The sequence below is a fragment of the Rattus norvegicus genome, chromosome X, assembly GCF_036323735.1.
Source record: "Rattus norvegicus strain BN/NHsdMcwi chromosome X, GRCr8, whole genome shotgun sequence".
Classification (NCBI taxonomy): domain Eukaryota; kingdom Metazoa; phylum Chordata; class Mammalia; order Rodentia; family Muridae; genus Rattus; species Rattus norvegicus.
This window is the reverse complement of record NC_086039.1, coordinates 38846637-38863949: the sequence shown is the minus strand read 5'-3', so window position 1 is coordinate 38863949 and position 17313 is coordinate 38846637. Positions and strand designations below refer to the sequence as shown.

At 39.3% G+C, this 17313-nt stretch overlaps 1 protein-coding gene across 11 annotated transcripts in view; it reads left to right on the top strand.

Annotated features, from left to right (window-relative positions):
• Positions 1-17313, top strand: part of Sh3kbp1 (SH3 domain-containing kinase-binding protein 1) — a 345129-nt gene that overhangs the window by 167709 nt on the left and 160107 nt on the right. For 6 of the 11 annotated variants that reach the window (XM_039100103.2, XM_039100100.2, XM_039100104.2 and 3 more), the window contains one exon: positions 11533-11662. In XM_039100103.2, the coding sequence (XP_038956031.1) occupies positions 11533-11662 (130 nt within the window). Of the gene's footprint in view, positions 1-11532; positions 11663-12194; positions 12252-17313 lie in introns of all 11 variants that reach the window. The other 5 variants (XM_039100102.2, XM_006256931.3, XM_039100101.2 and 2 more) reach the window with 1 other exon arrangement.

The window sequence follows — 17313 nt, the reverse complement described above, 5'->3', positions numbered from 1 at the left end:
AGAAGTAAAGTGCCATTTGCATGTGTTTTCTGGATCTCAGTTGATGTTACAAGTGCTCGTGGTGTATAGAATACACGGTGGATGTTGAGGGGGTTTCAAAGGAAGCAATAGTCAGGGTAGTACTGGCAGGTCTGCTAGCAGAAGTCAGGTTTCCAGATTCTCATCAAAACCTAACCTCCCCTCAACTCCCCACTAAGCGATCTGTGAAATGGGAAGGCTTTTCTAAGAGAAGTATGAAAGAACAAGACTTTGATAAAGACTAAGGAGATGAGTAACTCAATGAGGGCTGACTGGGATGCCAAACCCTATAGTAACTGGTACAGCAACTTAACTGAGACCTCTGGGGTTAGCTTTTCTAGAGGACAGATGTTGGCATCTCTGCTAGTCAGTTTGTAGTGTAGCCTGATAAGAATCACTTGCACTGCTTTGGGTTCTAATTTGTATAACAAAGGTCCCTAGAGAAGCAGCTGACAAGGCCCCCAGCATGGCACTAGGAGAATGTGCTTTAACCCCTTAGTCTGTTTCTAAGTTTTGAATAATTTGTGCTAATATATTATTCAGCCATGAAGAATGTCTGCTGTCAAGTAGGGCACTTACTGAAACTTAGATGGATGGGAAATGAATGGACAGCCGAGCAGAACATCTATTTACTGATGGACAAATTACTTAAGATCAGACCTGTGGAAGAAAGTCTATGATAAAAAAGTAGACATGACTAATAAAAATGTTGAAATTGGTGTATATTGAGGTAATTAAACAAAGAAAGAGAACAACACATAGGGAAACTGTATTGTTGTAAAATGTTATAAATGTAACATATAAAAAATACTGTAAGATGCCAGGCAAGGTGATACATGCTGTTAATCCCTGTACTCTTCAGGTAGAGGCAGATAGACTCTATGAGTTCCAGGCCAGCCTGGTCTATATAGCAAGTTCCAGGCCAGCCAGAGCAATATCAAAAAGCAAAAATAAACAAAAATATCACAGAGCTGTTAGACCAATACCAAATGCCATAGGAATTTGCCATAAACACAAATCCCATAAGGAAGAATAGTAGTTTTTAAAAATTTTTATTGTTCTAAGCTAAGGATTCTCTTGGTAGCCCAGTGAATCCTTTAAGCTTGGCTTCCTGCTGCCTTAGACTTCTGAGTATTACCATGTCTTACCATGGAGAAAAATTTTCACTATGTGGAAATATCCCACCCTGCTATTTACTCAAGTGTAAATTAAGATAGTAATTAGTAGATTTCAGCTCACTAAAAAATATTTACTGGTTGGACTGTTGGCAATGCCCTGCATAAGTGGTAAATTTGTATAGCTTTATGATATTTATATGCAGGTAGGTCAATAGCTATAAAATATGAATAAAACTATGACTCTGATCTCATTCCTAAGAATTTATCTGCAGAAAATGGTTAACAAAAATGCATACGGGGAATGCGTTAATTGTAGCAGTGTTTGCAATAATGAAAAATAATCAAGGGAAAGAATTAAGGTGTATTATCTAGCTAGAAGACATGAAGCCATTAAAATGGCTCACACAAAGCTCTTTAAATGTGTATTTATTATGATGTTTCTCATTATAATTATTGGCCATATTCCTCTAAGCTGAGAGTTTTGTAAAATGCAAAGAGCGTGCTTTTATGTGTCGGTATGTTAGAGGTACCTGGAATAGTGCATGAATCCTAATATGTACCTTGACAAATGCTGGCTGAGTAAGTACATGAATAAACGGAACTATAAAAGCAGGGGTTTGCTTTTGTTTTGAAAGGTAAACGAACAGATCGGAACATAAGATTGCAGACACCAGGATGTAATCATGTGAAATGGATCTATATACATGTGATCCAGGTTGGAAAGGGAACAAGAATTGAAGATGGCCTTGCTAGAGAGAATGGTTTTCCTTTACCGTCATAACAATGCTTTCAGAACACAAATCAAGAACAAGACACATGGGGCTGGGGATTTAGCTCAGTGGTAGAGTGCTTACCTAGGAAGCGCAAGGCCCTGGGTTCGGTCCCCAGCTCCGAAAAAAAGAACCAAAAAAAAAAAAAAAAAAAGAACAAGACACATGACCTATACACTGAGAAATATGGAACACTTTTGCCTGTCAGCTGTGAGGAAAGGGACTATTGGAGAGGAACACAAGTCATTGACCCTCACCTGCAATACATTTCTGCTCATTTGTGCCTGAATTCTAGACTGTACTTGCTGTTCCCTCCATCTGGAAAAAGGGGAGAAAACATAGAGTCTGAAAGGCTAGTTTTTAATATATTTTTTAAAAAATCATATAAAAACTTCTCCATTCTTTTGGTTGTTTTGAGATCTCACAGATTTGTTTTTGTTTTTGTTTTTACCATTATTAGTGTATAAAGATCTGTCCTTTTCTCTGATGATGAGTGTTGTAATAGGCTTATAGCCATCCCTTCTATGATTCTACTAGACTAGACTGAAAAGAAAAGCGCTCTGAGTAAACAAATCCTTTAAGTCATAGGTACAGATGAAGGTAAGAAAACAATAAAAGCTTTATGATACTGTTGAATCAACCAATCTGTTCAAGAATGTATAACATATTGGGGCTGGAGAGATGGCTCAGCAGTTAAAAGCACTGGCTGCTCTTCCAGAGGACCTGGGCTCAATTTCTAGCAACCACATGATGTCCTACAACCATCCATAACTCCTATCCCGGGGGATCCTGTGAATTCTTCTGCCCTCCAAGGATGCTAAGCCTGCACAGCTGTATGTGACAACAAAACATCCATAAACGTAAATAAATAAAAGTAATATTTAAAAATATAACATATCATACATGTATATATTAGATGTTTATTGGTTGATAGTGTTGGGTTGTACACATGATAATGCACACCTATTTTTTTTTGTCCTTGACAGACAGCTCTTTTTTTTTCCTTTTCTTTTTTTTGGAGCTGGGGACGGAACCCAGGGCCTTGCGCTTCCTAGGCAAGCGCTCTACCACTGAGCTAAATCCCCAACCCTGACAGACAGCTCTTAAGATCTTGACCATGTGAGCTAGTTTTTAGAAAACAATTGAATTACAGAAATTTTAAAATGATATATGTGTATCTTAATATCTAATGTTAACTTAAAATATCACAATCTATGTTTATGTTCAATGCAATGTTATACTATTAGGTCAAGCCTATATTCAATATTTATTTATTCATGTATGTATGTATATGTGGGTATGAATGTGGCGAAAGTCTTTTCCATAAGCATGTGTTGCTGTTTTGAGCTCCTTGTTTTGTGCATCTGTGGTCTGTTGTCTATGACTTGCACTGATGTCTTTATCGTGCATCAGTAACAATGTAAACGAAGCAAAGGAAATATCCTGTCCTGATGTTCTATAGCTCCCCACCCCAAGCTTGGCAGCTGTTTTTTATTTAACCTTCACTTTTCCCCTTATTCTTTCTTTGCACTAACTTTCTCTTCACACGCCCAGGTTTTTGCACTATGCAGCCAAGCACATCCCTCTGGTAGGCCTAAAAGGTTTTGAAAGAAATAACTTTGGGCTCCTGTAGGAGAAATAACAGATCACTTGTTTAGCATACATCAACTACCAGCCTGCAGCCCTCAGCCTTGGTGAAGGAAGAGAGCAAGGGATAGTCCTGGAGTGGACAAAGTGGAGGTTGTGCTAAAGAGCCTCCCATCCCCCTCTGCCTCCTGGCTGGGGCACACCCAGTTTGGCTGTAAGAAAAAGCCATCATGGCAAATTTAAAGCAACTAAACTGTCAATTTGGAGAGAGTGGTAAACTCTAAATTCCTAGATTGATTAGCATTCCCCCACCCCCCCCCGCTACAGATTGTGATTTTTAAATAAGTCATTGTGAATATACACTTGGGTCATTTTGGTTCAGAGTGGAGAGGACAGAGAAATGCCAGTGAGGTTCTCAATGCAGATAAACAAGCATGTTGTAAGGACAAGGTTACCAGTAGCACAATCTGTGATCCTCTGGAATTTTCCCTTTTTATTTTTGAGGACTGCCTTGGAGCTTCTGTTTTGGTTTGTTTTTTTTTTTTTCCTGAGTTATCTGGAGTCCAAGGAAGGAGCCCCCCCCCCCCGTCCTGCCCCCCAAGTTGAATGAGGCTGGTCTCACCAAATCTCCCAAAGTGGTTATTTGAGTAATGTTTTGAACTTTTTGGTTTCATGTCTTTTATCTGTGATTAATTTTCCAGGCATTTCTCAGTGGTTCCCAGTCAGGCTAGCCAATGACTGAGGGATGCAGATTTTGAATTAAAGCCTCACCTGGCTTTGTGGTTTGCAAAGGTGACAAGCTGCGTGTTCAAAAACTGTCTGCATTCTTCTCCATATGTCCATAAAAGGAGATGGGATCAATTCATCTCTGATTAAGCAGGCTCTTGAAATGCTTCAAAGTTTTCACTCGGGCAGATAAACCTCTGTGTGGGTGGATGGCCACATCCTCCAACGTTCGCTCTTGCAGAAGAGAAGTCAAGTTCAGTGATCTCTTTCACAGCACATACACTAAAAATTGCTGGCATCTATTTAAAAACTGATCAGCTAACAGGTGACCCAAGCATACCTTCATTTTCCCCTATTAAAACTGCATTACTTTAGAGACAAGTTTCTTCTCCCATTTTGTATTTTAAAGGACATGTTAATTAAAAAAATCTTAGTATTGGAATTTGACTAGTCAGCTCAGGCTGTTCTACAATTGTCCTCTGTTTAACATGGTGGTGAATTTTTCCTAGTTTGTATACAGGTACTGAAGTATTCATACCATGGTGAGGGATGCTATGTTTAGAAGAGAAGGTAAGTTAGGTGTCATGATGCATGTCTGAAACCCCAGTACTTGGTTAGTAGAGGTAGGAGGATCAGTTATTCAAGGGTATCCTTAGCTACAACAGTAAGTTTAAGGTAGTCCCAGGCTGTGTGAACCCTAAGTCAAATAACACCAAGTATAGAAAAGAAAGTAGTTCTATCTGAAGCATCAGCATACAGAGCAGGCTACAAGTGTGTAAAAAAAGTATTTTTGGTAGATTTGCATAACTATGAAATTTCTTAAATATTTAAATGCTTACATCATGAGTGAAGCTACTTATAGACACTCAGAGATTCACTGAACGGGATGTGCATACACATAGAAGCTCAGTTTGGTCATGGAGAGTACGACAAGAACCTAAGACTCTTTTAAAAAGAGTGACAGCTGATGGAATTGACAAATGAGCGAGGAAGCGAAAGCCCGAGTTGCTCATGGAGGATAAAGAAGTGCCACCCAGGAACGGAGAAAAGCTACAGGATGCCTCCATTGAACTCTCAAGGAGGCATAGCATTGAAAGGTTTCTTCTCTGGGCTTTTGCTAAGGCACAGGCATCACCACAGGTGATGTTCTCACGTGGAAAAGGTGGCAAGAGAAAACTTGCACTCTCTTGGTTCATCAGAAAGGTTATCTTACTTGTTCAGTTTCCATTTTGTTCATATTTCCAAGTTAGAATGATGGGAGGGCCTTATCAATGTTCTTTAGGAATCTGGGGATCTGTAGAATACTTGTGACTGCTGGAAACGGGGAGACCATGGTGCTCTGCTGAAGGATCCCTCTAGAAGCCCTATAACAGTGGTTCTCCACCCTCCTAATGCTGTGGCCCTTTAATATAGTTCCTCGTGCTATCGTGACCCCCTGCCATAAATGATATTATTGTCACTTCATAAGTGTAATTTTGCTACTGTTATGAGTTTTAATGTAAATATCTGATAAGCAGGCGGTTTGATATGTGACTCCTGTGAAAGGATCATTTTGTTCACAGGTTGAGAACCACTCCTCTCCCAGAAACCAAATCCTCTCCCCTTCTTTTATTTTTCAGCATAGCCAGGCATGGTCCAGGCTAGCCTTGGATTTCAGATCCTCTTGCTTCAAATCCCTGAATGCTGGCAGTCTAAGTGTGTTGAACCACATATTAAAGATCAAGGATATTGCTCTGTCTTGCATAAGCCTTATACAGAGATTCTATTTAAAACTCTGTTTCCTTGTCAATTACACAATGAATTTATCTTCTGAAGGCCCCCTTTTCCCTTTCTTCAAAGAAAAGGGGTAAAGGGATGAGAACATTCCTGCATGTATGAACTCTTTGAGCCTACCTAGAAAAAGCAGTGAATTACACAGGAATTAGAGGAAATTATCGACAAGGAATTCAGTACTTAGATAATGCTTATTCGACAGAGACAGTTACTTAAAGCAACTACAATGAAAAATAATGTATGCCTATATGGTCAGGAAGTGACCCCTTTAACTATTTCTTCACTACTTCCACTGGCAGAAAAATGTCTTCTCTAGAAACAAAGTTTATTTTTAAACACTGTTCATGGAATTGAACTGCCATTGTATATTTACATGAAGTTGTAGAACAATCAGAACCAATCAAAAGAGCTTGCAATAAGATTAATGATTGACTGGGAAAGGGCACCTAGGAATTTTCTGAAGTAATAAAAATAACCTGTTTGTATATAGAGACGTAGCTTTCAAAACTGACCTAAGACTTGTAAGTTATATCTTAACTTTAAAGAAACTTGATACACAGTCTTTTATTTTTCTAATGTTGTGCCATTTTGCAAACTACTTTCAACTCCATAGGTAGGAAACAGCACTACTATTGAAATTTCCATGTAATTCCTTCTTGGGAAGGATGTGTTTGTCATGTGTGCATGCCTGTGGGTGTGTGTGTAGGCCAGAGTGGGGTGTCAGATGACAATATTACTCTGTACCTTGCTGCCTTGGGACAGTCTCTTTCAGGACTAGAAGCTTACAGTATGTTAGCTAGACTAGCCAGCTAGCTAGGGAGGAGTTCTTGGGACCTTGCTGTCTCCTCCCTAAAATGCTGGACTTAACAATTATGTAGAACTGTGTCTGACTTTTTACTTGGGTTGTAGAGCTTCTAGCATAGATCCTCGTTGATTGTAGAGCAAGCATCTCCCTAGTCCCTATTTTTGGCAAAAATTTGAGGAAGGATCTGGATATGTTAAAGTATAAGCCTTAGATTTTTATATGCCTGTTTTCTTTTATCTCTTTCTTTCTTTTCTTTCTTTTCTTTCTTTCCTTCCTTCCTTTCTTTCTTTCTTTCTTTCTTTCTTTCTTTCTTTCTTTCTTTCTTTCTTTCAAGAAAACTGCTCTTGAAACAGTGAAACTGACTTCACTGGCTTCTGCATATCTCTTCCTACCTCTTGCCGTGCTCCATCTAAATTCACTCTCCTAGTGTGCTCCTGAAGGGGATTTGAATAACACAGTAGTCACTGACTGAAAACAGTGATTGCAACCCTAAGTGGATTTTTTTTTCTGTGTGGCTGCTTCAAGTCTAAGGTAGGCTTTAGATTTGGTAAATTCTTATTCCCTTCCTTGTACAACTGACAGGTAAAGAACAAAAAAAAAATCAAGGGTGTTGCGTAGGACTCGTTCAGAACAGGTTAAATATCCAGGAGAAAACATTTCACCCTTTCATCCCTGGACATCTTCCCTACTTAACAAATGTAGGCGATGTCTGCACAGCTGAGGGTGACTGTTGAAATCACCCTGTTGTTTCCTCAGTTTCCAATAGGGCTAAAATAGAGAACTTACTTCCTTGAGTGCTGAACCAACCCCTTAAAGGCTCTTTCTTCTAAAGGCATGGAAATTCTGCTGGGATGGAAACTGTACTTGGCTTTTCTCAAACAGCACTAGTAAACTGCTTTGCTCCTAGCTATGAGCTATTGATTGGTAGGGTTTGCTTTGGGGCACAGTAATGGGGCCTCAAGTTAGCCACATGGGCCACAGGGAGGGACCACTAGGGTTCTTAGCCTAGATCCAGGAACTACAGAAAAATGATGATCAATTGGGATTGGGTAGGCATAGGAATAAGGTGGGCATCTCCCTTTACTTTCTTACTGTGAGGAGAAGCTGTAAGCCTTTAGTCTAAACTAATATATATCTATATTAGTATATCTATAATATATATATAGATATATTAATTATATATATTCTGTTCAGCAAGGTTACACATTTCCTTTTCTGTGTTCAAATACAGAGGCATCAATACAAGCCATCTTAATTTCGAAGCAGAAGGTGTGCATGCTGTGCAGTTTTTCCTCTTTTCTTTTAGAAATTTTTCCATGATGGATGTGTATGTGCTTGCACATGGGAATGCTTGGGTTTGAATGTGATGGCCGGCGGTATCTCCCTTAATCACTTTCTACCTTATTTTATGAGACAGAATATCTCACTGAGCCTAGAGGTCATCAGTTCAACTAGAGAGGCTGGTCAGCAAACTCCAAACATCCTCTTGTCCTTGATCCCTCAGTCTGGGACTACTAGTGTACATTACCATGTTTGGGTTTTGTTTTACATGGGTACTGGGTCCAGTACAAGTCCTCTGCATTGCAAGCACTTTACCTATGGGGCCATTTCTCAAACTCTGAGATGGGGTCTTTTTCTGTTTTGATCACTAATGAATCTATCCTAGGGTCTAAGGGAGTACAGGATAACTGTTTAGTAAATATTGACATCACTAGAATGGCCACACAGGTTTGGTGTTGCAGGACTTGACTGGGAACAATGGTAGCATAGTCAGGATCTCTTGTTTCCTTCTGCTCCTCATAGGAAGGACCCCCCCCCCCACTCCTCTTTTTTTATGAGGCAATCAGAACCTGATAGGCTGTCATGGAGGATTTCTTTGAATGATTTGTCTGTCATGAATGTGTTGGCAATGTGCTTAATAGGGAGATCATCATTCTGGGCTCCAGTGCCTTTGTCTTTATGTAGGAAATTCAACTAGATGATCTCAGAAGACAGCTAGTGTGAATATAAGGATAATGTTTTCTCCTCTCTCCAGGCTCAGTCTTGAGACTAAAGCAGCAGGCTGTAGGAAGAGATTGTATTACATAGCTTTTAGTGATTCTGGTACCAAGTTCCCCCCCCCCCCCAGGAAGGGCTCAGGTCACAAAGAAACACCCTTTGTGTCCATGGAAGCTGCAATTGGAAGAGTATCCCCCAGGTGACGAGCAATGGTTTGTCAACCCTTCCATTTGCTGTGTAGCTAATGATATACCTCTGCTGTCTGCCCAGAGGCTCCCAGGCTGTGCGACGACAGTGATACTGGCATCTGGGGGTGTGGCAGGGTGAAGATACCTTTGTTTTCCCAGTAGGCAGCTGCTGATTCTACACATCAGGAGTGCTTTCCTGGAACCTCACACCAGAGCTGCTTATTGGGAACATGAATATTTCAGACATCATCAGACTGAATAGATGGAGTTGATTCAGCCTCCCTCTACTGCCAGGAATTGTGTCACAGATCACTCAGTTCTGGATCCTGCCCTTGGTTTTCCCCTTGCCCTGTGATTCCTGACAGGAAGGAGGTCGTTTTACTGCTCTTTATTCAGGACTAGCATAAGGACCCCATGCTACATATCCTGTGACTATTGATATACAGACTTGCAATGAATTCGTCCAACTATCTTAATCCTATCAAAGCCTTTTTGAAGGAATAATATGCATCAATTGAATTGGCATAGAAACATGCAAATGCTAGTCAGTTGAAAGGATGTTAGGTACAGTGAACTGATACTGAGTAGTCATCATGACAGCCATACCTAGATGCTATTGTGTGCATTCTTCCTTTAAGATTTTGCGGCCATGCAAATGTAATCACTACTCCACAAATCTGCACCCTATGAGTTCTCTAATAACCATTGTAAAGGTATTGTTCTGGTTGCCTCCTTTCTCTGGCCTTCCTCAGGTCCTCCCTCCTTTCTGGAATGCTCTGAACTCCCTCCCCTAATCTTAGCTACTGCTTCTAATTTCTTAATGGCCTATCTTCATTTTAACTTATTTTCCTCAAACCTGTCTTCTACCATTCCAGATATAAGTGAGCTCAACTTGATATAACAAGGTTGACTTGTGCTAATTCCTTTCTTTTTCTGCATTGCTAGCCTTATCTTGGTACATTGTCACTTTCTTAAGAAAACACTGTCATATATAATTCTGCATTTCCCAATTCTAGCAAAGAACCATAATGCGCATGTATATATATATATATATATATATATATATATATATATATCTTTAACAGAGACAAAGATCATGCTTAAATATGGCATGTGAGATGAATTATCAGTTCAGTTACACAGATATGGAAGGGGGGATTTAATTTGGCAGGAGAAAATGAGTAAATTCACATAACTGCTAAGTTTCAGGGTAGAATTTGAATCGGGCTTGAGTTTTAGTTTCTTTTTTTATTTGTTTAAATTCTTAAATTGTGCTTGTTGGCTAGCACTGGTAATATATGCATATAGAAAATCTTTAAAGCTTCTAGCTCCTTTTTCTATTGTCCCACATGTTTTTGGTAATGTCATACATGCTCGTCCTCAAAATGACCTTATTTTTCTCTCCAGGAAGCCAACTAAATATTCAGACATCTGCTTTGCTGTTGGTAGATCCATCTCAAATCCTTCAGGCAACTTCTCTTTCCCCATTTTACTTGCCCTCAGCTAGTTGATCAAGACAACTCCATACCTCAAAACTGAGCATACCTTGTCTGTTCTCATTGCTTTCCTGGTGTAGCTTCCACTTCCTGCTCAGTGGGCTGCAGCTTTCCAGCCTCCTGATACTCCAGTCTTTTCCCCACATTCCCAAAGAAACCCACAGGAAATCTCTACCCTCCCAAGTTCTCAGCTCAGAGTTTTTTTTCTTTAATTGAAAATTGATTCAGCTCTTTCTTGCCTAGTTTTAGTTATCTTGGGAAACCTTCCTTCCCTTCTCTCCTCCCTCCCTTCTTTGTCCTCCTCCCCAACTCTTCCTCTTTGTGTCTGTTGCTTGTCTGTGGTACTGACAGTGTTACTTAAACCTTGTGGCTGCTTGACAAGTACTTGTTTAGGAGCCATGTTTCCAGCCATGTCATCTAGCTGCGTATCCCAGGCTGGCCTCACAGGTACTGTTTATCTTCCCTGTTGTGTCTCTCCTGAGTGCTAGAATTACAGATGTGTGTGACCATGCCTGGTTATATTCACAGGGTTTTTTTTTAAATAGTGGTTTTCGTAAAACAAAACACATAAAATTACATAGTAACTCTGGTGAAGTACACATCAAACAAAAGAAAATTTTGATATAGTAATCTATTTGATAGCTTAACACATTAAGTAAGCAATGTCCCCCAGCAGGTACATTTCAAAGTACCAATGAGCACAAATGATATTTTAAAGTATAGCGCCTCTGATGTAATAGGAAAATACTCATGGTTTAGCCTATAAGTAACTAGTTCTACTAATACTGGTGTGCTACCTACTTTCATAACAAAAGGAAATGCCAAATTTCAGTTAGAAATTGACTAAAATGAAGTGTTAGTTTTTAGATGTTTGTGTTGGGTTCCACATTAACTCCCCTTACTTGTCTGAATCATAAGACTGTGTGGCCTGTTTTCTGTTTTCCTGGTAAATGTAAATCATTGGATCCCTCTTCTGTGTGAGCTCTACGCTGTACCATGTAAGTAGGAGACATGTCTAACCTGATCTTGTACCTCTCTGTTCTCTTTATGCAGGTGGAGGAAGGATGGTGGGAAGGCGTACTCAATGGGAAGACTGGAATGTTTCCTTCCAACTTCATCAAGGAGCTGTCAGGGGAGTCGGATGAGCTTGGCATTTCCCAGGATGAGCAGCTTTCCAAGTCAAGTAAGGATGTCTACCATACTGAACAGGAAAGGGAAGAGACCAATGGGCTGTGTCCGAGCCTCTCTTATGTACTGTGGTTCTATCCAGAGGGGTGTGATAAAAGCCTGTGAGTGTTTTGTTGGCTCTTGTACTTTAGCCCACTATGATTTAGTAAGTATATCACTGTATAGTTGTGATCTAGAGTTATATATTCTATATGTCTCTGGATAAGTGAGTACCAGCCCTCAGTCATGGTAGCACTGGCTCACGGGTGGCACATATTGTTGTGCTTCCCTAAACTTCTAGGATGTCTTGTCCCAGTGAGTTTGTAATTGTTTTTTAAATCAACGCAATGAGATGATCTGTATTTCTCAATGTTCTCTGAAGAACTTAGGAGAAAAACTAACGATTATTGGTGGCAAGGTACTATGTATACGATAAATGCATGCCAGTTCCATTGAATATATGACAAGATAGTTCATCCTCCCCTTGGATGAGGAAGTGGTTCCTTTTTGTAATGGTGAGAACAAACTTCAGGTCTTTTTTTCTCCAGGGCCTGAAGGTTTCCTTCCAGCTTCTCTGCTGCCCTTTCCAGCTCATGGAGCAAAAGGTCAGGACTGGGAAGCTTTGTTCTCCCATTCACTAACCCAACTTCCCATGTGGGCATCTGTGTTTATCCTGTGCCGTGTGAGCCAAGTCATGGGCATGAATGTTGTAGGAGATTCAGCTATGTCATTAGTAGTGTGATGCTACTTGCTGACTTTCTTTCCTGACAAGAGGAGTACTACCTAGTCTTACCAAAACAATTCTCAAATAGCTTCACTTTCCATTGAAAAAAATTTTTAATTTAAATGGTATTCTTCTATTGGCTTCATATCCCTTTATTCAACCAGTAGTTAAATTGGGCAAATGTTTGGAAGTTGAAGCTATTTCCAGATAAGTACTTAGGTGACTGGGTTTTTTGTTTTGTTTTGTTTTGTTTGTTTGTTTGTTTTTGTTTTTGTTTTTTGTTTTGGGTGAATGGGGGGGGGGTGGTAGTGTCCCAGCAGTGGTTTTGGGCTGTACAGCCAGCCACAAATAGAAACAACTGTGCTGGCTGGTTGACTTGGTGGCTACAGCAGGATCCCTTCCTTCCACTGATGAAACTTGAGAATCCCCTGCCCCAAATTCCATTCCATCCTCAAGTGTTGGATGTGAAGGGTTGGGATGGCTGTTCAGGACAAGTGAAGTACTGACGAACTCCTGCCACTTTCTATGAGCTGGAACAAGCACTCTCCACTAATGTGGCCAGCTCAATGAACTGAGCAGTGAAAGCTTCTTTTGCCCCTCCCTCCAATCCACAGTAGAGTATTAACTGCTCTGGAATCTTCTTTTAGACACTAGAATAGTATCATGTCTGGTAACAAGGTCCTACATTAATGATACTGAATTTCTGGAGCATTGTAAATTAAATGTTTTTCTTGTTTGTTTGTTTTTAGGGGAAATTTTTGGAGGAGGGATATTATAACTTTATTTTGATGAGGAAATAAAATCTAAGGTCCAACAGCAATAGCATACATAAACCACCTCATGTAGGAAGGTCCTCAGTAAATGGTAGCTCTCCTTGGTATGATAGACTTGGGACATGACCTGATAATGCTTAGCCATTTGTTTTCTCTTTGCTACCATGGCCACTGTGTTTTAAAATTACTTTGTAATTCCTTTACTGATGCAGAGAGGGAGATTGGGGATTGCATCTTGGGGAAACTCTTAACCTCTTGGGGGTTACCTGATCTTAGCTATATAGTCTCAGAAGTAAAGAGTTTCAGGAGAATACATCCCATAGTTTTGGGAACTATCAAAACAAACTATACCATGGGATGGTCTTCTCAATCACTGGCTGTCTTTTATCTACCCCTCGCACCAACTCATTTACTAGGCATCTGTTTTCAGAACAAGAACTGCCTATTAGTTTCTGTAGCTGTGTGGAATCCAGCTGTCCATTGCTGAGAGAGTTTGAGGTCTCTGGAGAAGTATGTTTTTCTAACAAGGATGAGTGTTTCTGATAAACACAAAACAGACAAAACAGTGTTTGCTGTAATCTTCCTAAGTGTACAGTTAAGAAAAGCAGGGCCTAATATGGCCGGCTCTGCTTGCTTGTATTTGTCCATTCCCTTTGTCTTCTCTTTTATTTCCTTCGTCTAGTCGTCATTAATTAAACCTCTGTTGAGCTCCTGTAGTTACTAAGATGTTCCCTGGTGCCCTGAAGAGTCAGAGACAAATGAAGTGCAGATAGGGACCTTGCCTGCAGTCAACTCACCTTGCAGGAAGGAGGCATACATAGCCTCAGAAGCTCAGGGAATTTCCCCAGGAGCTGGCATTTGAGAGTCCAGTCCCCTGGTGATGTGGGGGAGTAGTAGTCAAAAGTGCTTCGTAGGAGAGTAGCTGTGAGAATAGCATCTTTTTTGCTTTATGAATTGAAACCATGCCCTGGAAGAGAGAAGTAGCATCTTTTAGTGTCATGGTAGTGTTTTCAGTACCTGTCTACACTGGTGATTTGCTTCATCAGTAGGATTATCCTAAAATGTATGTAAGCAGAGTGCACTGCTTCAGAGATTATGAGTCTGATGGCATGCATCCAAGTTGGACCTTTGATTTTAGAATGATCTGATTGTACTTTTCACCAGAGGATAGTGTTAGGACTTTGGATATGTTTTACTTTTTTGGAACAAAAAAACCTTTTTTTGTTTTGAAGTAATTAAGATTTCATAGGAAGTTGTAAAGATAAACATGAACTATATAGGGAAGATCCATGTGTACCTTCATCCACGTTTCCCCAGTGATTACAGCTCCTATAATTACAGTAAACGCATATGTGTGTCTGTCCTACAGTTGAAAGATGCTAAGTATGGTTGGTGTGTAGACAGCTTCTAGCTTCTTCTCTGTATGAGCCAAAGTGTACTTAATCAGCGTCTTAGCTTGACCAGCCCACTTTATACTCTTTGTAAAATTTCCATAATGATTGCTTAATTAATACATGACTTTGGAACCGAGTTAAATCCTAATCTTTCTACCATATTGGTAATTATTAGAGATTCCAGTGTTATCATATAAATATCCTTTTAAGTGCTACCAGACATTAGGGTGAGGGTTTTCTTTGTGACTAGAGCTAAAATTTGTAACCTAATTATGGAGAGAGCATCGTGTCCAATGAATTCCTATACATCTTTGCTTCACGCATAGACAAAAACACCCCTCCCTTTAAATGCATGCATTCTTACATGTATACTTTGCAAATAATACTTGAAGCTATAACATTTGTATATTAATAGATGCCTCTGATAGAGGAAGCATTGGTGGTGTACTTAGAAACAAGTGTTCCATTGACTACGTATCACATAGTAGGTGTTTAATAAATTCTTCATGAGCTCATTATTACTCCAAGGAAACATTTTTATCTTGAATGACAGGTAAAAATTGATAGAACTTGATTTTCTTGCACTTTTACAGATGACAGTTGATTCGTAGGTCCTTCTTCAAGTCAATGCGCTCTGTCACGGAGAGAGATTTAACAATCATATGGGTTTGTCCACAGCTAAGTGGTAGCAAAAACTTTCTGCATATTTAAATTTAAAAACATTTTTTCCATCCTTGGAGCACCTTATATTTAATTTTCAAAAAGATTTTGATAAGTCCTTAGTTATGGATGATTTAAATATCAGTAAAAGAATATTTTAATGAATCCACATGTACCCATTCTCAGATTGTGGCTAATTTATTAATGGTATGGCTCTACACATTCTTAAAGACAATCCTAGGTATTATATAATCCGCTGATAAATATTTCAATATGTGTTAATAAAAGGGTTTCTTAAAGTACCATTACCAGATGCACACAAAATGTACAGTGATTCCTTAAATAATTAAACATGCGCCCAGTGTTCACTTTCCTCTAATAAACTACACACACAGTGATGAGTTGACATGTTTCAAATTTCTCTGACTTTATCCTCCTTCATAGGTCCTTCTTCTGTGCAGTCTATTTGCTAAGCAAGCTAAGTTTCTTTTCTAGTAGTTCCCCGTTGTCTGGTTTGTGACAGTTTCATCACTGTTGTGTCATTTAATCTCCCTTTCTGTAAGTTGTTAATTAGATCTTGGGATGTGAATAGATTAAGGGGTGTGTGTGTGTGTGTGTGTGTGTGTGTGTGTGTGTGTGTCTTTTTAGGTCGTACTAGATGTACCACCTTGAAACTCATCATGTCTGACTGTCTTTCCTTTTAAACGTAGCTGTCATTATTAGTCAGACAGGGCTTACAGATTGGTACCAAACAAGACTTTTTTTTAAAGCATGAAATGGGCTTCCACGTATCACAATAAATACACACAAAAAGGCATTTAATAAAATCACATGTTCAAAAACAGAGCACAGAAATGTTTGCATCAACAGCATAGACAGTCTTATGATACTATGGGTGAGCAGAAATTTTCCTGTCATTCAGCCTGCTGTCAGACAACAACACGAATGCTTGGTTGTAATGACATTTCAGCTGTGCCCTGACTTAGGCATTAGGAGACCAAAATGGCATGCCAGCTTTCTACACACATTGTGGCACCACCATTATACAAACAGATCAGCTTCTCATGGAACATCTGGCGAATTTCAAGTCTGACTAAAGTTGGGTTTATTCTTACCACAATCATAGATGTTGATTAATTGTCTTTTCACATATAATTATACATATATTCCCATTGACTAAATAATGTGAAATGGAGCTAATCAGCAAATGTTTTCATCACACATTATCCTGACCCTGTAGAATTTATTTGGACTTAGCGATGACAAATTTTGTATCTGACTATGGTCCCATTTCAGTATGTGTTCAGTATATATAAAATATGTATAAATTTTTAACATTTTTGATACTGCTAAATTTCAAATAAGGGTTGTAAAAGTATAATTATTGCTTTTTAAAATCCTTGGACTGGAGATGTAACTGAGTTCTTTTAGAATGCTTGCTAAGCACACATGAAGTCCTGGATTTGACCCCCAACACTGAATAAGTTAGTTATGTTGGCACGATACTCTACTCCCAGTGTTGTGGGGATGAATACAGAAATATCAGAAATTCAAGGCCATCCTCAGGCATATTAGATAGTCTAAGGCCAGAGCAAGATAGATGAGACCCTGACTCAAAGACAGCCCTATAGCTACAAGAATAGCTTCAATTAGTTTTCATAATCGTCTGAGCGAGAGAAGGTTGTATTTTTGTATGTAACTACAATTTTCTATTTGAATTGATGCTCTTATTTTCTCAATTTCCTACTTAAAAGGTTTAGACTGTGGTACTTTGGTGACATGTCAAGCTAAGACAAATATAAGAGGGCATCTTAGAAAGGTTGGCAAAACACTTCCATGATACCAACATATCTTGAAACACTCTTTTCTACAGTATCACTAGACCTCTTTCTGTTTCAGTGTGTTTTTTAGTATTCTTACGTATTTAGTACATTTAGTATTCTTCTTTAGTTTTCTGTTTTTAGTGGCATTGGTTCTTTGTGTTCAATTAGCAATGAAGGGCAGTTAACCCCATAGAAAAAGCAGAATTTCAGGCAAAGTCAGAAGCTAACATAAGCATATGCTTTTACGTCTAAACTTAAAAACCTGTCCCATCTCCAGAAAAAAAGAAAAAGAC